The sequence below is a fragment of the Oreochromis aureus genome, linkage group 17 (genome assembly GCF_013358895.1).
Source record: "Oreochromis aureus strain Israel breed Guangdong linkage group 17, ZZ_aureus, whole genome shotgun sequence".
Classification (NCBI taxonomy): Eukaryota; Metazoa; Chordata; class Actinopteri; order Cichliformes; family Cichlidae; genus Oreochromis; species Oreochromis aureus.
Genome location: NC_052958.1, coordinates 19,625,329 through 19,645,006, shown reverse-complemented (window position 1 = coordinate 19,645,006; position 19,678 = coordinate 19,625,329). Strand labels below are relative to the sequence as shown.

The window sequence follows — 19,678 nt, the reverse complement described above, 5'->3', positions numbered from 1 at the left end:
TGCCAAAATCTTCCCAGGAGGGGACAGAAAATTCAGACTATGCAATACTCAGGGAAATTCCAAAAAATCAAAGAGCTACATCTCAAACTCTCTTAGTTAAAATTCATGACAAAACAATCAGCAAAATACTGAAGAGGCATGGTGGTTTGGAACGGTTGTAATGTTACATCTGAACAAACAATGTGGAGATGTTTGGACGTAATGCACAGCACCACAGCATGTCAGCACAAACACTTCATACCAGCTCATACCAGCACCTTGCACTTACTGAGTCAACCATGAAATCTTCTGTATGCAAAAGTATTGTAGAGTCAAATGTGAGGCTATGTGTCCGACAGCTAAAGCTTGAACCAATGAAAGTCACCCTGAGTGAAATCCTGCCCTACAAGCTATTGATTCATGCAGTGTACTTAGTACTTAGTTTTTTAGATGACTGCTTAGAGTCATGTGAAAGCTTCATTTTTCCACATGATTGCAGACGATGAAGTGTAACACCTGTTTTAAAAACAAGTTGGGAAATCTAAATGAAAACAATGATTTACAAATCTCACAGATGTTATTCACAACTGCGCATAGAAAACAAATTGAGTTTAGACTGAGAAAATGTACGATTGATGCCAGCAACAGGTCTGGAACTGATCGTCGGTTTAAGACTCATACATCTGACGATTACATTTTTCAGATGAAAGATTTTTAATTTGGGGGAAAGTTCTATAATAAGGGGTAGGCGTGGCCTGAACCCAAACCTAGCCTTGCCTCTAACTCTAGCTAAATTTATCTGGTGGATGCTACTTTATTACAGCGTAAGGCACACTCTAACTTTTTAATACATAAATATTCATGATTTTGTAAGAAGACTATACGACATGAGATGTTTCAATAACTTGAAAATTGTATGTTCATGAGAATCTGAGGCATTAATTGTGGAGGGCAGGTTAACTGTTAAGAAACCCCGCTACTTACTGACATCAATAACACAGTCGCTCATAATCTCTCAGATAACAATCAAGGTAATCTATAAATATGATTACAAGAAACTTCCAATATTTCAGACTAAACCGGTCAAACCAAGCTTAAAAGGAGCTCAGATCTACTATTTGTTTATTATTCCTTATCCCCTAAATGCAAGCAGCCACTGTGAGCCAAAAGTCGGTAATGACTCTAAAACAAAGTGAAAAACGCACAAACATAACACTCCAGTTACTCCGAACAACATAACACCAGCACTTGGCAGGACAACAAATCCTGTTTGTCTTAGTAGTAGCATGACTGGGATGGCAAGCAAGTCACTTCCCGAGGGAAACTGCGTGTGTGTCCGTCTGTGTGCGTGTAAGACATACTATACAGTCCATCTGTTAACAGCTTCATCAACATGGTCTCCTGACACTCAGTGTTTCAGTTACAGGAGTGCAGAATTACCGCAGCTCTCGGTGTAACAGCAGCGTCATATATACTAAAACAGTGTTCGTCACACTGAAACAGTAAAGAAGAAACACAAGCTCAAAACTTACAGTGACCTTAAATCTCCAAAACTAGATTTTAAAACAAGAATAGAAACGTTACAGAGAACAGAGCCACCATAAGAAAGTGAAAGGCAGCAGATGTATTAAAATACGCAATGATATGAGTGAGAAGATCCTTCCCTGTGGATGCATGCTTCTAAAATTAAAACACTTGGCAGAGTCAGTATCTGGCTGTGATTGCATGTATTTATTTAAACACTGATACTGCTTAAATACGCAAAGCAGCATTTAATGTTATAAAGTTCTTAACAAATTTTAGACCGCCACCCAATATAAGGTTTGTGCCAAAACTAACCTAAATTTACAGTTTCTCTAATGGTTAATCCACCAGTATGCACAAGCTCTTTAATCAAAATTATATTTTTAATGCTAAAATAGGTCATGTTGTTCATTTTTTTCATATTTACAGTTTTATTTTTTTAAAGCAAAAAAGTTTGTCACATTTTTAAAAAATGAATAAATGTAATAATAATAATAATACATTTTTTTTCTTCTTAAATTAACCTGAACAGAAAAATTCATTTCATCGGTGAAATGGTATGCCAGCTTAATGTGGGTATAAAAACATAAATTCAGTATTATTTGCCTAACACATAACAACATAATGTTTACTTATAGATTTCTAAAATATTTGTGTTTTCCTGTTTACATGACAGGTGGTCTAATACATTTGTTAAGCACCGTATATCATATAAAATCAAGTGTTTTTATATAGCAAATTCTAAAAGAAGTGGGTCTGACAAATATGCACATTACAGAACATTAAAGAGAAAATATGTAACCAAAATATTAGTAAAATAAAAGAAAGTAAAAATCAAATGCTAAAATATTAAGGCAACGTTATGCTTGTAGCCTATAAAGTGACATATAAAATAAATCAGGTCCCAAAAATAGAACCTTGAGGTACACCAAATCTAACTGTTGAAGAACAAACCTCAAATGTCATGACATCTAAGAGAATTAAAAGAAAGGAAGAGTATGAGGAGAACAATCAGCAAGTTTGGGTACAGGACAGAAATGATTAGGTTTGATGTATCATATATAACATATGTCAAACCCTTTTATTTCCACAAGCTTTCACTTAACAGCTGTGTAGGTTTACACTCTTGAGGCATTGTAAACCTCTTATGTTTTGAGCACATTGCGTTTACATATAATGAAATATGCAACATTAATAAAATTTCCATTGCCACATACTAGAGTTTCTCCTTATACAAACCTGAACTTTAAAGTATTCTACCTGTCGTCTAGTCTTACCTGTTGGGATGCGGATGTTGATGTCCGACAGTGTCAACAGGTTATTTCCCCAGGTGAAGGATCCACCCGTGACCTACACAGAGAAATTTAAAAAAAAAATCATAAGGTAACAAAAGGGTTATACAACTAAAGTGCTTTTTTTCCCAGCACATGACTCTCAGTAAATTCCCATTATGCAACATGAATACGTGCTGTTTTCTTGTTACGTGTTAACCCATTGGAGCAAAGGACATGACCCACTTTGCGCCCCGACCCAGAGTTTAAGAAATGCTAACAGTAAGTGCATTGCAGTGAACACTGCTGAGATAACACACACACTGGGCTCGTGGCATGAGGGACACCAAACCAAATGTCATCCTGTGACGCATTTCACATCGAGTTCACTTTGGTGAATGCTGACAAATAAAAATCTGTTACACAAGAGGGACAGGTGCAACAGCTCTGTTTTGTCAGTCCAAGATGTGTGAAGGCCCCAATCCACTCACACTTCCGTAGTTTAACAAGCAGGAGATTACGGTCACTGTCATCGATGTAGCCAAAAAATCACAGGTTTGCATTAAAAGGCCTGACAGGCTATATAATATACAGTATGTATTAATGGTTTCCGATAAGTTCACCATCCAAACAAGTCGTTCTTTGGTCTCTCGGCACATGCTTTACAGCCTGCGTATTAAATCTGAAAGATTGAAGCTAAATATAACAAAATGTGGTCAATTTACATTTTTATTGGACCAAATGTAAATTTCTAACCATGGATTTTTGAAACCGTCCGACACAAATACAATCTAAGTGCAAGTAATGACTTTAATGTTAGTGTTATGGCATAGTGGAAAATCCATTAAAGACCTCCCTTTAAAGACAAGCTTTTAGACATTAACCAAATATGAATGAATGATAATTACTTCCATTTCCATTTGCATAATCAGTTACCCCCAGTAAGCATAGCTGGATGAGCATTATGAAAATGAATTTACTTTATTTTCCATTACTGACTGAAAAAAGTCAACACAAGAAAGAACAGAAGGATTCAGCTTCCTCAGCTTGGTTAGAAATCACCTTTGTTGAACTGGAAACAATGAAAATCAGTCAAACAGCTGACTGAAACAGACACATGTTCACTGGAAATTTAGACTGAAGAGGTAAGGAATAAAGGATAATAAGCCTCCGCTCATTGCTTCTTCACGACGTGGCATTAAAGCAAAATCAAATGGAAGAACTCTTAAATTTAAGCTCCACTTTCAATCAAATTTATTTTTTAATGCTTCATTATTTGTGTCCAGAAACCCGCCGATCAGCACGTAACAGACTTGTGTATCTAATCCCTCGTCTACATCCCTTCATGCATGGAGTCTGTTTACATTCCTCCCATCTGTTGCATTTATTTATTTTTATTATTTTATGCCGGGACACCCCTGAAACGCAAACTTTCTTCAAAGCTCCCTTTTCCTGATGACCAGATCCCAAAGGAATCAAGATATAAGAGCATCATAAGATGATAAAAGATCTCTTTTAAAAGATTATAGCACCAAAAATAAAGATTATAATATTTAGACATTGTTTTACACCGAGTGACTAAGAAACAAATACACCTCAATTGAGCAGGCTGTTCATGCATGACCACCAAAACACACATGGCAAATCTCAGATTTATGTCCATGCTCCTGAGCAAAAGTAAACAACCAAGATTACAAAAAGCAGGATGAGGTATATAAAAATGGAAAGCAAGTTAAGATACTATCAACAATTTGACAAGGGAGGAAGGAGAAAGGACAGGGAGAGGAGATGTGCAAAAAGGGGAGTGAAAATAAAAAGATGAGATTTTGCCGAGAGTCGATAAATGTAGTCAAAATATTTAATAGAAAATGTGCAGCTGCAGGAAATGGGCCTGATGATATGTAAATATGACAGTGAATAAAACAAAAGACTGACACATAAGAAATATAAAAAATAAGATGAACCCTGGTGTATTTCTCTGCAGCTTTCTCAAGCCTGTGAACCCAAGTTAAACCCTTTATGAACCTGATTTAAAGCCTGTATGATGAAGACAAAAGCTTCTATTTCCTCTATTATCAGAATTTAAGGGGACTACACTAACATTAATGCTATATCTGCATTCTGTCCGGATTTTCCTGGATCTGGATCTCCACACAGAACACGTGTTAACATGAGCATCCACCAAAATACATATCTGATAGAAAAAGGAAAAGCAAAGGCAAACTAGGACTGGCCATAACCTTGTATATGTGGGTGTGTGTAATGCATAACAAACAAGTTTTACACTGACAAGTCAACAAGGTCTGTGTCGAGCATGGAAAAGCTACCGCTCTAATTGGGGGTCTGCCATCTGGGGAATAGCGTCACTCCACAGGGATCGGACAGGAAGAGGACTCTTCACAGAGGGGCTGAGAAAACCTTGGACACATCCACAAGGCCCTTTAAGGGGCAACAAATTCTCATGTGAATCCTGCACTTCCTGAGAGGAGTGAGAGTATGTGCACACACGCATGTCGCATGTATGACTGCAGGCAAAAACCCATGGACGCATAAACAATAAAGATATGAAACAGCTGCTCATAAAAGTGAGAGAAGCGGCAGCAACAGCACGCAGCCCTTCTGTGCTTATCCAACTGATGCTATTTCTCGAAAAGGTCTGCTGTCCACTCTCCAGGTGTGTTCAGGGAAATCCTGCACCTGCCTCGACTAGGCAGCCAATAACACGGCTGAATGAGTTTCCTCTCTCTCTATATTCCCATCAAAACAGGAACCTTTCCTCTGCATCTAAGCATAACCATCCTCAAGAGACCATTTACCTTTAAGAGGGAACTGTCAGTCTGGACAGCTGAGTTCATTGCACCTAAACGTGTTGCTCATAACCACCACTCTTAGTGTCACATGCTGAAAACCCTCCAAGACACCAGTGGGTTAGATATCAAGACAAAGGTTTCTGCTCCGACACTCATCATGTCTTTCCAGTCCCATCATCTACTTTCTCTATCCCACATCTACAGCTCTGGAAAGTCAGAGGAGTCCGTTACTACAAATTAAACCACAGCCAGTTCCTCTAAAGCTGCCAAAAAAACAAAAAGTTCATTGATAAATGGCTAGATGTGGGTCCATGTGTAGCACTTTACATGTCATCATAGCCTCTATCTAACCTACAGCCCTGTAAACATTCCCCTAACACATAAACTTTGAGCCTGACCTTTACAGCTACATCCTCCGTCTCCGAGGGTCTCATCTGTCGCCTGGTTGGCTGCTCATAGTTGTCCATCTGGTAGCGTATTGGCTGCTTCCTGTTGATGGCTTTGGTCTTGAGAGGGACAACCGAAAGAAAAAGGGAGAGACGGGAGTGAATGTTTGATAATAAACATAAGACTTTTCTGCATCTACTGTACTTCCTCTGGGAGCAGAAAACGTTGCTCCAGTGGACTCAGTCCTCATTATTTTATGATCCAGATATAAAAACAAAGTTCATCAATGTTTCTGAATTGCACGTGAAGTTCCACAACTACAATCTGCACACAAAAGTAAAAGTATTCACACATTCATCAAAAAGATGTAGTCAGGCTAGAGTATGTGAGTTTACTGCAGGTACCAGGATGCTGTATCCATAAAAGTCACACTTTTCACTCTCAAAGATCTACGTAACAGAGAATTATGGACCAGCTAGAAAACGGCATGTGATTGATGTCTAGCTTTAGTTGTCAGGCAGATGCCCTCACATCTGACTCTAGAATATTTTGGTGTGCAGAGGAGATCATGATGTACTCAGTGACTGCAAGGTGCCCAGGTGCTGTGGTTAGAAAACAATACAAAATCATAATCTCGCCACCATCGTGCAGACAGTTGGTATGAGGCGTTTGTGCTGACATGCTACGTTTATGGCCAAATATTTCTGCTTTGGTCTTGAACATTTAGCAAACACCACATGACTGCTGCTTAGTTTCCACACATAAGAAGTTTAGTTGCTAAAGAATGTCTAAAAAAAGTGTTTTTAACATTAAGTAGATTCGATAAAATGATAATGGAGATGAAAAAAAAAATCCGGTATTACTGTTACTGGGTTTTATTTCCTATGTTGTCCAATTTTATTTCCTATGTTGTCTAATTTAATTAAGTGAGAATAAAATGAGTTGAAAAAATATTCCATAAATGGGTATGCTGGTTTTTTATATCCAGTTACAATCCTATCTGAAAACCATTACAGCTCTAATGAATCATGTGAGTCACTCAGCTTTGTGGTCTGACTGTCCATTTGAACACAAAGAGTGATAATCCCACTGCAGAGCAGACACTGAGCGACTAAAGACTCAGACAGCCACAAGATCAGGCCTGCGTTTCACTGAGTGGTAAAATGTTCAAATACCCCAAACAGGCTCAGAGGTGTAGCTGTCAAAAATACAAACTGTTACTTTTGCACTTTTCCTAATTGGTCTTTTTTATTGATCTGGTATCGTAACTCACCATCCCCATGTGTTTCTTTCCAGCTTCGAAGGAAACAGATATGTCACCATTTCTCCAGCTGTCGTCTCCAATTTCATCACTCTGAAGAAACTCACCAAGCTTCTGAACACTGTAAGAATACACACACACACACACACACACACACACACACACATACAGAGCCCATTAACAGTGAGACTGTGATGATCCCAATACCAGTAATCTCTCAGGAGTTTAGAGTTTCTCGTCACTGCTGTTGGGTTTCCTTGACGTTCCTTTAATTAGATTTGCCGCTGAAGCCATGTCCAGTTTGTACTCCATGTTTAGTCATGTCCACATCCCATCTCTCTCAGTCAAAGCATCCCAACCAGCTGTCCACAACCTTTTACAATACAAATAAATTTAAACACTCACCTAACCAGAGCCTTCACAGCAAATCTGACAACAGTGGAAAGCAGGAAGAGCGGGGTGACCAGGATGTGGAACAGCGACAGAGCTGCAAAGGCCTGAGAAGGACTGGGGCCTTTGTCATTAAGGATGTGATACGTCACAAATGTCTGCAAAAAAACAACAAAAGACAAATTTAACATGTCTTCCTTATGCTGTTGAATTATAGCTTAAGAAATAAGCAAGTAGAAAATTTAAAGCAGAGTCAAATTCTTTTACAGAGTGTAATCAAACTGACTTACGGCTAGAACCGCAGCAATGGGAATAGCAGCATTCATGAAAACTGCACAAAAAAAAGGAAGGTTTTACTGGTAGGATAGTAACTTAGCTGATTTAGGTAACAATACAAGCTTTATAACATACTTTAAGTCCTTTTTAAAAAATGTATTTTTTGAAAAACAAATGTTGCAGTGTTTTAACCATTATTCAAAAACAACCCTTATGAATGTGGGCTAGACAAGAGCCTCCTCTATAATCAAATATTATATAACGGTAACAATTATTCAGTTTTATTTATATCACAAAAAGAGGTTCCTGAGGCACTTTATATTGTAATGTAAAGACCCTACAATAATACAGAGAAAATCTTTGGGGGTGAGGGTGGGAGACAGGACACTGTGGAAGAGACCTGGAGTTTAATAATAGCTAATAATTAAATGCTAAATTTTGTGTAAACACATTGTGAGCAAAAAAGGGGAATGAAAAAGAAACTCAGTGCAGAATTAATAAATGCATGAACTAGTTTTTCAGCATCACTCTCAATTTTTAGGATATTTTGTAAATTTAAGAAATCAGTGTTTCATATTAAGTGTTACATATGCTTAATATGCACACTGTAGGACATATCCTGGTCAAAGATGACTCTAAGATTCCTCAGTCTTACTGGAGGCCAAAGTAATGCCATCCAGAGTAAGCATCTGGTTAGACACCATGTTTGTGAGATTTTTAGGGCTGGGTACAATAACCTCAGTTTTATTTGAATTTAGAAAAAGAGGTCATCCAGGTTTTAATATCTTTAAGCCACTACTGCAGTTTAACTAATTGGTGTGTGTTATCTAGATAAAGCTGGATATCATCTGCATAGCAGTGAAAATGTATGCTATTTCTTTGAAGGATACTGCCTAAGGGAAGCATGTATAAATTAAATATAATCACCTGAAAACCAAGTGAAGTAATTATTGCTGTAATTTAACTGTTTGTTAAATTGTACTGTGGAAATAAGTCCCTAAAAAAATAATATACGCTAACCATCGCTGAATATATGTGTGGTGTTTCAAACAAGATTCATTCTGTACATGCCAAAGAAATTCCATTTCTGCTGGTCTGCAGACATTCTGCTCACATACTTAAAACTCCTGCTACTGATTTTCATCTTACTGGACATGGATGTGTAGAAGGCGAAGGTCCTGAGGCTGGTGAGCTCTTTGCCTCTGGTCTCCTCCACACTGTCACAGAAGATGTTCTCCCAGGCGTACAGCTTCAACAACTTTATGCCCTTTAGGATCTCAGTGGTCTTTTTAACACGATCTGTACTGTGTTCCTGAAATAGCAAATGAGACCTTCAGTGAAGATTTTTGTTCAAAATTACTCAGGAAATTTGTTTTCTAAACTGAGAAAACATTTGTATAAATATATTCTTTACCAGTGTGATTTTCTGTGTGTCTGCCAGCTTTGTAGCTATAAGGTACTGGACCGGAGCCAGCAGAACTATGACAGACGCTCCTACCAAGGCACTCGAACCCATAAAGTGACGGAGCAGAATTATTCCCATCACAATCTGCAAAGAAACAAAAAGACCTGACTTGAAAAACTACTGATAGGAGTAATACATATCCAAATATGTTTAAGAATATGGCTTATCTTACCTGTACGGGCATGGCCCACAGGTTGGGGCAGAGGAAGAGGAACCACATGAGCTGGTTGGTTTCTATAGCAACCAGGTTGTTGATCTGCCCCAACGTCATCTCCCCCATTGACATGTTGGAGGTGGATAGGCGCAGGATTTTGTTGTAGATCATTGCCTAGACAAGACAGAGATAACAAGACAGATGAAGGAAAGTTTACTTTTGAAAGCAGTCACCTTGCTTTCAAAGGTCACTGAGCATTTGCAAGCTGCTGTGGAACCCACCTGACTTCATCAATGTCATGTCTGTGTTTACTGAGTGTGGGGTCCCACACTGGTCCCAGAACCAAATCACGAAAGAAATAAATCCAGATGGTAATACCAAGCCTTTTTTGACTGAAATAGTTGAGTCAGGGCCAGCACTTTCAACTGGGACATTCCATCTGGTTCCTCAATAAACAATGGCTAGATATTTAGTACCTATCTTAGAGTTTAAGTGAAATAAAATATTGTCTGCCGTCTGCTGCTGAGCTGACTCCAGCTCATGGCTAATATATTCATGAATATATTCATTACTAGCAGTATTCTTCTGGGTTTTAATGGACAGCCAGACACTCTATATCCAATTAATGGAATCTATATATTTATAACTGCCATAACTGAATTATGCAGAAATGCCTACTAAATATTTGGATAACATCTAATTACATTAACCATGGAAGTTTTTACCACTACCACTTATCAGTAATTTTAGCTTATTAAAAGCAACTTTGCTGTTTCCTCCACTGTGTACAAGCCTGTCTTGATAAAGACTAAATGCCAAAAATGCATGGGAAAAGAAATACCTATAAAATAGCACGCTCTTTTAGAATTTAGCATTTTAAACACATTTGGTAAAAAGTCCTGTTTTAGCTTTAAGTTTTAATAAGTTATTGGAGAGCGTCAGTACTACAGTGTAGAATGCCAAAGACTTTATCCCACTGAGGGACTCCTCCTATAAATAAACCCATCACTTACATAACTGAATTAAATAGAAATGCTAACTAAATGCCTTCACATCATCGATTTACATCAGCCCTGGAGATTTTTAACCCTCCCCCACGTTTCTGTTCAACACTGACTGCCAGCTGAAATCTACAGGACTGTTGTTACACTTCAGAACAAGTGTCCAATGAAACCTCTATGTGGCTATTAAGCTGGCGCTTACATCAGCAATTAAAAGAGCCTGGTGTCACATGAGGTGACAGATAATGGTTGTATGAGCTGATAAAACTCTGAAGCATCATAGAGATCATACATGACGAGCTATTCAAAGAGACACACGAGTGTTGTAACACCTGTCCGAATGTTCATTTTCCACCATGCTTCACTCACCAGCAGAGCTCCCCGCATGTTGATGCCTGTTTCAATGGTGACGTAGTACGAGGCCTGAAGGAAGGTTCTCTGCAGGATTAAAGCCAGGAAGAGAAGAACAGCCAGGATGGAGCTGTTCTCCAGAAGGTCACTGGAAGACATGAGGTAGTTGTCTGAATGGGTGTCCTACAAACACAAGCAGACAACAGGTACAAAAATAAGATTCCTCTTTGTAACCTCATCAAAGGTCAAACTGATTTCTCATTCGACAACAGGCTGTTGTCTGTTCCACAAACCATAGTAGCTGGTGGATTAACAAGAGCATATCCCTATTTCAATCACAAACCAAAATTTGCTAGAAAATATGTGAAAACATTCTTTCAGACACAGATGTTTTTCAATTCAGCCTTATGTTCTTTATCATTCAACGTAAATAAATAATGTCAAAATGTAACTGCAGAACATTTTGTCAGTTTAATAGTTGTTCTGATATTGAAAGTTATTTTAAGTTAGACTGTTTTCTTGGATTTGCTAAATGTTTAAATATGCGATTGTAACTCTCTGGTGCCACCTTAAAACCTGTAGTCGGTAGTAGGACATGATGTCGTCAGTAAACAGGAAGTAAGTCTGTGAAATAAGGAGAAGGCATGTGCAGCATGGTGGCCTTAGTCAGACAAATCCAGTGGCATCCACATACATCCTTTGCCTTTGGTAGCATTGTGGGTATGTACAAACTTGTTTTATATTTTATGTGCATGTATAGACCACTTTCTTTCAAGTAAGTTCATTTTTCTATAAGTTTAATGATGATGCAATCTTATGCAGTTTACGCTAGCAATCGCTTATGGAGCTAGTTAAAGGGGAACGATAAACGAATTGGAGGCATTCATTGTAGCAAGACTTGTTAAAATCATAATTTGATGTTTGTATTTGAGTTAAAAAGGGAAGTAATTCATATGAACATTGCATGTCGACATATTAAAAACTGGGTTAATATATTTTCTTCGTTATATATGTACATGGTGAATAAGTACAGTGATTATGTCTTGTACTGTTTGTTACAGTTTCACCTTTCCCTGTGTCAATAAACCTGTGAACCGGGAATCGTGTCGTCAGAGTCTTGATGTGGGGAAGGAGTTTAGCTGACTGCCCAACCATAGCAGAGGCAGTACAGTGAAACCACACTTCCTAGCGGGCAAGATAACGTGGAAACGCCGACAGATGGTAGGGAGACCATCATCACAATCAACTAATGGACAATTAGCACATCTGAGCAGAGATTCGCTAAGAAATTGTTTAATCCAAGTCAGAAGAAACAACCATGTCAAAAACGCACTCGCACGCTCCTTCTGTGCACTCCTGTGCATCATCAACTGGGTCTGCTGCAGCCAAGGCACGAGCACGTGCAGAAGCAGCAAAGGCTCGTCTTTCTTATGCTGAGGAGGAAATAAACCTAAAACTAGAAAAGGCTAAATTGGAAGCCTCAATGCAAATGCTAGAATATAAGAAAGAAACTGCTGCAGCCATTGCGGAGGCAGAAGTGCTAGAAGCTGCAGCTGATATCAATAGTGAAAGACGTAGTTGTGACCTTGTACTAGATTCCGACCCTCTAGAAACTACTCAACGGACACAACAGTATGTTGCGGACCAAGGCAAAGTATCAGAGACAGAGCATCAGCGGCATGAAAGTGTTACGCCAATAAAATCAGAGCCATTCCCCAGCTCACATGGAGTTCAGATCTGTAAGGAAGAAGATGTTCACGAGCCACGACAAGTAAGATTTGAACACAGTTTTGATACTCCAGCCCGGAATCTCGGATCTCAAAATGACTATAGTGGTGCATTTTCCTCAGCCTATCCCATTCTCCTAACGCCAGCTATAGCAGCCCCAACCCAAATGATTTTGTGAGATATCTTGCACGCCGTGAACTTGTGTCTACAGGCTTACTTCAATTTAATGACAAGCCACAGAATTACAGAGCCTGGAAACGCTCATTTCTATCTGCAACCAGTGGCTTAGATTTGACTGCGAGTGAAGAGATGGATCTTCTTTTAAAGTGGCTTGGCAAGGAGTCAAAAGAACACGCAGAGCAGATCAGAGCAATTCATGTCAATCATCCAGGAGCTGGGCTGGATATGATATGGGAAAGACTCGATAGAACCTACGGCTCAACAGAGGCAATAGAGGATTCTCTCTTCAAGCGCATTGACACATTTCCAAAGGTAGGAAATCGAGACTATGCTAAGTTAACAAAGTTGAGTGATCTTCTGATGGAACTTCTTTCGGCTAAGGATGAAGGAGACCTACCTGGACTTTCATTCCTTGACACAGCAAGAGGTGTCAACCCAATCGTGCAGAAGCTCCCCTTTCGTTTGCAAGAAAAGTGGGCTTCAGCTGGCGCATCGTACAAACGGCGAGAGCATGTGCCGTATCCGCCCTTTACCTTTTTTGTAGAGTTTGTTAGCCAGGAGGCTAGCATTGCCAATGATCCAAGCTTCAACTTCATCACTCAGACAGACATCAGCCCCAGGACTGAAAAGTTAGCGTGGCAGCCAAACAAGCATAGAGAAATCTCAGTCTGTAAAATGGACGTATCCTCCAGAGCTAGTTCTTATTCTAGTAAATTTTCATCAAAGCTTGATGATTGTGAAAAGTATGCCCCATACATGGGAAACCACACCCATTACGCAAATGTCGTGCATTCAGAGAAAAAACCGATTGAAGAGCGCAAGATGTTCTTGAAGGAGCACAATTTGTGTTTCAAATGCTGTTCAGCATCATCGCACCTTGCTAGGGATTGCAAGGTCAAAGTGCAGTGTTCTGAGTGCAAAAGTGAAAGGCACAACACAGTTCTACATCCAGGGCCTGCACCTTGGATAGAAGTGAAGGACCCTGCTCCAGACCATGGCGGGGAGGAAGTTGAAACTTTGCCTCAATCGGACATCACAGCCAAATGCACAAAGGTTTGCGGGGGAGATCTGATGGACCGATCCTGTTCCAAAATATGCCTCGTGAAGGTATATCCAGCTGGGAACAGAGAAAAAGCAGTGAAGCTGTATGCAATTTTGGATGAGCAAAGTAACAGGTCGTTAGTTCGCTCACAGTTTTTGAAGTGTTTGGTGACAAAAGCCCAAGTGCGCCATACATACTGAGAACATGTGCAGGAGTAAAAGAATCATCAGGTAGGAGGGCAAGTGGCTATGAGGTGGAATCTCTTGATGGGACTGCCCGCATTCCATTACCCAGTCTCACAGAATGCAATGAAATTCCCAACAACAGGGATGAGATTCCAACCCCTGATGTCGCTCTTCATCATGCACATTTAAAGTCACTGGCACACCTCATCCCAGATCTGGACCCAAATGCCCAGATCATGCTTCTCTTAGGGCGGGGACGTTATCAGAGTACATAAAGTCCGCAAACAGGTGAATGGTTCACACAACCAGCCCTATGCTCAGAAGTTAGATCTGGGGTGGGTTGTTGTGGGCAACGTGTGTCTCGGCAGTGTCCATAGGCCATCAGCAATCAGCTCCTTCTATACAAATACCACAGAGCTGCGAAGGCCATCTATCTTTAACCCATGCCCTAATGTGTTTTGTGTTAAAGAAAGGTACAGCGCCATCCAGGTTGCAGACCATCTTCCAACATGTTCTGAACAAGAGTCCACCTGTGATGTTGACCATCTTGGATGCAATGTGTTCAAGAGGACCAAAGAGGATAACCAAGTTGCTCCTTCGATTCAGGACGCTTCATTCATGAAAATAATGAAGGATGGACTACAGAAAGACACAAATAACAGCTGGGTAGCCCCTTTACCCTTCAAGAGTCCACGTCAGCAGCTTCCTAACAACAGGCCTCAGGCACTGAAGCGTCTCAAGTCTCTCATTCACAACTTTGAGAGGAAGCCTGAAATGAGGGAACACTTCCTTAGCTTCATGGAACAGATGTTTAAAATGGTCATGCAGAGTTGGCTCCTCCGTTGGGTGAGGAGGAAGAGCGATGGTATTTACCAACATTCGGTGTGTACCATCCCAAGAAACCCAAGAAGATCAGAATAGTTTTTGACTCCAGTGCTCGATTCAATGGTGTGTCACTCAATGATGTGCTGTTGACGGGGCCTGACCTGAACAACACACTGCTGGGTGTATTGATGCGCTTTAGAAAGGAAGCTGTTGCATTCTCAGCAGACATAGAACAAATGTTCTACTCTTTCTTGGTCAGAGAAGAGGACAGAAACTTCTTGAGGTTTCTATGGTTCCGTGATAATGACCTCTCCAAAGATGTCGTGGACTACCGCATGACAGTCCACGTGTTTGGGAATAGCCCCTCGCCTGCAGTGGCTATTTATGGCCTGCATCAATCCGTTCAGGTCAGTGAGTTCCATATTGACCCTGATGTAAAGCATTTTGTGATGCGAGACTTTTATGTGTAGATGATGGATTGAAGTCTCTGCCTACAGTCGAAGCAGCTATCAACTTGTTAAAGAAGACGCAGGATGTCCTCTCCAGGTCTAACCTGAGGCTGCATAAGATCGCAGCAAACAAGAAGGAGGTCATGAGAGCCTTTCCTTCAAGAGACTATGCAAGTGACCTTAAAGATCTTGACCTCGATGCAGACACAGTACCAATGCAGCGCAGTCTCGGGCTCAACTGGAACCTTCAAACAGATTGCTTTGTCTTCAGTGTCTCCCAGGAGACAAAACCTTATACTCGCCGAGGAGTCTTATCTATCATTAACAGTCTCTACGACCCTCTTGGGTTTGTAGCACCAGTTGTAATACAAGGCAAGGCCATTCTGCGAGAGCTCACTGCTGAGAATGGTGACTGGGATGCGCCATTACCTCGAGACAAGGAGGAAGCTTGGACCTCGTGGAGAGCTTCACTGACAGAGTTGTCAAGTCTGATGATACCCAGACCCTACACTGAAACTTCACCATCGACAGCTGTCAACAGAGAATTGTGTGTTTTCTCTGACGCTTCAACAAAAGCTATTGCTGCAGTAGCATATCTTAGAGTCACAGACACTGCTGGAAAACATCATGTGGGGTTCGTCATGGGAAAGGCCAAGCTGGCACCTCGTCCAGAGCACACAATCCCGAGATTAGAGCTCTGTGCAGCAGTACTGGCTGTTGAGTTGTCAGACCTGATCTCAGCAGAACTTGATCTTCAGCTTAATGCTGTGACTTATTACACAGATAGTAAGGTGGTTCTGGGCTACATTTGCAATGAGACCAGGCGTTTTTATGTGTACGTAAGTAATCGGGTCCTGCGCATTCGAAGATCCTCCAGTCCATGCCAGTGGCGCTACGTGGCCACAAACCAGAACCCTGCAGACCATGCAACACGTTCGGTTGCTGCGGGCACTTTAAAAAGACACCAACTGGCTTAGTGGACCCAGGTTTCTGTCCAAACCAAAGCAAAACGTCCCTGACATCACCTTTGATCTTGTGGACCCAGGTTCGGATCCAGACATCCGACCGCTTGTGTCCACATTAAGCACTGCCACAGCATCCAAGCAACTTGGGTCCCAACGATTCACCAAGTTTTCTTCGTGGCGGTCACTGACTCGTGCAATCACCCATCTGAAACATATTGCCAGTTGTTACAACATGATCACAACAAACAAACCTTGTAAGGGCTGGCATCTTTGCAAGACAGGATTTAGTGTTGAGGAATCCACCCAAGCCTCAGACATCATCATTCGAACAGTCCAAGAAGAGGTTTATGGCGAGGAGATCAAATGTATCATAATACACAAAGAGGTTCCCAGAAGTAGTCCTCTGAAAAGCCTCGATCCCTTTATTGATGCACATGGCCTACTAAGAGTCGGAGGTCGTCTTCACTATTCGAGTCTTGCTCAGAGTGAGAAGACTCCTGTGATTATTCCAGGCAATCATCATATTGCAACCCTGCTCATTAGACAGTACCACGAACAAGTTCACCATCAAGGGCGTCTCTTTACGGAAGGGGCTGTCCGTGCAGCTGGGTTTTGGATAGTTGGTGGCAAGAGAAAGTGAGCAGCATCATCTACCGATGTGTGACATGCAGAAGACTCAGAGCTCCAGTAAGCTGCCAAAAATGGCCAGCCTTCCGGCAGATCGTCTCTCAACAGACCCTCCTTCACAAATGTTGGCCTTGATGTGTTTGGTCCTTGGAGTGTTTCTGCACGCCGGACTAGAGGAGGCCTCTCACACAGCAAAAGGTGGGCCGTGATTTTCACATGTATGAGCGTAAGAGCCGTACATATCGAAGTCATAGAATCCTCGACACGTCCAGCTTTATCAACGCATTGAGGCGGTTTCTAGCAGTTAGAGGGCCGGTCAAAAGTATTCGATCAGACAGAGGCACTAACTTTGTGGGTGCTTGTCAGGCCTTGAAGATACCTTCTAACATCGACCAAAATGGTGTCAAGTCTTACCTGTCAGCCCAAGGATGCTCTTGGACATTCAACCCTCCACATGCCTCCCACTTTGGTGGAACGTGGGAAAGGATGATTGGTCTGGCCAGGAGGATTCTTGACTCCATGTTCCTCCAGCTCAAGGGCAGCTTACCCATGAAGTGTTGGTAACTTTCATGGCAGAAGTAGCAGGCATCATTAATGCCCGGCCTCTTGTTCCTGTAACAACTGACCCCGACAACTCATTCATTCTTACACCAGCTGCTCTTCTAACACAGAAGGTAAACTGTGTTCCTGCTCCTCCAGGAGAGTTTGGACCCTCTGACCTCTACAAGCATCAGTGGAGACAAGTCCAGCACCTGTCCAACACCTTCTGGGACAGGTGGCGCAAGCAGTTCCTTCCAACATTGCAATCACGTAGGAAGTGGCAGTCATCTAACCCAAACATTAAGTCAGGGGATGTTGTTCTCCTCAAGGACAGCCAAGTACAAAGAAATAAGTGGCCACTTGGTCTGGTAACACAGACCTTCCAAAGCAAAGATGGTAAAGTTCGCCAGGTCGAGGTCAAGGTCATCAAGCCAGGAGGAGAAACATTGTTTGTGAGACCCATTACAGAAATAGTACTTCTTCTGGCTTCAGATGTCTAGATGTTGAACTGTCATTGACAAAGTGTGGTGGCGTTAATCACGCCAGGCGGGAGTGTTCTGATATTGAAAGTTATTTTAAGTTAGACTGTTTTCTTGGATTTGCTAAATGTTTAAATATGCGATTGTAACTCTCTGGTGCCACCTTAAAACCTGTAGTCGGTAGTAGGACATGATGTCGTCAGTAAACAGGAAGTAAGTCTGTGAAATAAGGAGAAGGCATGTGCAGCATGGTGGCCTTAGTCAGACAAATCCAGTGGCATCCACATACATCCTTTGCCTTTGGTAGCATTGTGGGTATGTACAAACTTGTTTTATATTTTATGTGCATGTATAGACCACTTTCTTTCAAGTAAGTTCATTTTCTATAAGTTTAATGATGATGCAATCTTATGCAGTTTACGCTAGCAATCGCTTATGGAGCTAGTTAAAGGGGAACGATAAACGAATTGGAGGCATTCATTGTAGCAAGACTTGTTAAAATCATAATTTGATGTTTGTATTTGAGTTAAAAAGGGAAGTAATTCATATGAACATTGCATGTCGACATATTAAAAAACTGGGTTAATATATTTTCTTCGTTATATATGTACATGGTGAATAAGTACAGTGATTATGTCTTGTACTGTTTGTTACAGTTTCACCTTTCCCTGTGTCAATAAACCTGTGAACCGGGAATCGTGTCGTCAGAGTCTTGATGTGGGGAAGGAGTTTAGCTGACTGCCCAACCATAGCAGAGGCAGTACAATAGTAATAAAATTTTTAAGTATTATTATTATTATTTCATTTATTTATTTTTTTACCTTTTTTTTGTTTATTTTATTTTATTTTCAGTTGTTACATATGGGACAGACATGACTGTCTATCATGTCTGTCATAAACAACACCATCGTGATAATCTATGTTTATATAACAGTAAATATTAAGTATTGAATATTATTGTGCAGCACGTAAGATCGACAGCGCACAGTGTGCTTTGAGGTAGCAGCCAAGAAAGGTGTAGTTTGTGTCTGTGAGCACCTGTGTGTGCACCTGTGAGCATGAGAGCGATTGTATTCAAAAGGTTTCTCTATGTAACGATCTGCTAGAGGGTGTGGGGAGCCATAGCCCCGTCCTCCAGGGCATGAAGCAGGTATGGAGGAGATCCAGGCTCCAGACATCCAGAGACCCCCAGAGTGTGAAAGTCCAAGGAAGACCAACTGAGGGGCAACTGTGCCACCCTCCTGGAAAGAACTGAGGAGAACCCCAGACGAGGGGTCACCCAGCAGCCACGGAGCAGGAGTCAGAGGGGGTTGCAGTGTCATGCCCGCGAGCTCCGCCGGCAGCCAGCTGTGCCAGTGTGGACCGAGCCCTAGGCCCAGAAGTGGCCCGTACGAGCCACAGGCACCAGGCGCCGACAAGCAGCCATCAGGAGTGAGCCGGTGCATACCTGAGCGCCTAGCCCGGCACACCAAGAACCTCCAACACACCGATGTCTGAGGGCGTCAGCCACCGGCAGGGGGAGTGGTGGGGGGAGATAGGCCTCCATACCTTGGAGGGCCTGAGATGTCCCTCAAGAGGTGGCGTCTAATACCCGACCTGACATATAGACACAGACAAACAGGCACACACAGATACGAACATCCATTCCCACCCCCATGCACACATATGCAAATACTCATGACTCACCCAACGTGGAGACAGACATAAATAGACACTGTACACACAATCACACTCCCCAAACATACTCCATACCCCAGGTCCAGGTACCCCCACCCCTAGAGGGGGAAAC

The 19,678-nt window shown here is 41.5% G+C and overlaps 1 protein-coding gene and 1 long non-coding RNA gene across 5 annotated transcripts in view; one reads left to right on the top strand and one right to left on the bottom strand.

The window, feature by feature from the left end:
• abcc9 (ATP-binding cassette, sub-family C (CFTR/MRP), member 9) overlaps window positions 1–19,678 on the bottom strand; it is a 78,273-nt gene that overhangs the window by 39,780 nt on the left and 18,815 nt on the right. For all 4 annotated transcript variants that reach the window (XR_005608819.1, XM_039600861.1, XM_039600860.1 and 1 more), the window contains exons 9-17: window positions 10,888–11,052; window positions 9,536–9,691; window positions 9,313–9,447; window positions 9,048–9,210; window positions 7,913–7,953; window positions 7,638–7,780; window positions 7,245–7,353; window positions 5,983–6,090; window positions 2,781–2,853 (exon numbers count right to left, since the gene is read on the bottom strand). Coding sequence is in view for 3 of the 4 variants with exons in the window: in XM_039600861.1 (XP_039456795.1) it covers window positions 2,781–2,853; window positions 5,983–6,090; window positions 7,245–7,353; window positions 7,638–7,780; window positions 7,913–7,953; window positions 9,048–9,210; window positions 9,313–9,447; window positions 9,536–9,691; window positions 10,888–11,052 (1,093 nt within the window). In the remaining variant the exon portion in view is untranslated. The remainder of the gene's footprint in view (window positions 1–2,780; window positions 2,854–5,982; window positions 6,091–7,244; window positions 7,354–7,637; window positions 7,781–7,912; window positions 7,954–9,047; window positions 9,211–9,312; window positions 9,448–9,535; window positions 9,692–10,887; window positions 11,053–19,678) is intronic.
• Window positions 11,355–18,648, top strand: LOC120433887. The gene is made up of 3 exons (XR_005608820.1): window positions 11,355–11,589; window positions 11,931–12,090; window positions 18,546–18,648. It is a non-coding gene; the product is annotated as an uncharacterized LOC120433887 (long non-coding RNA).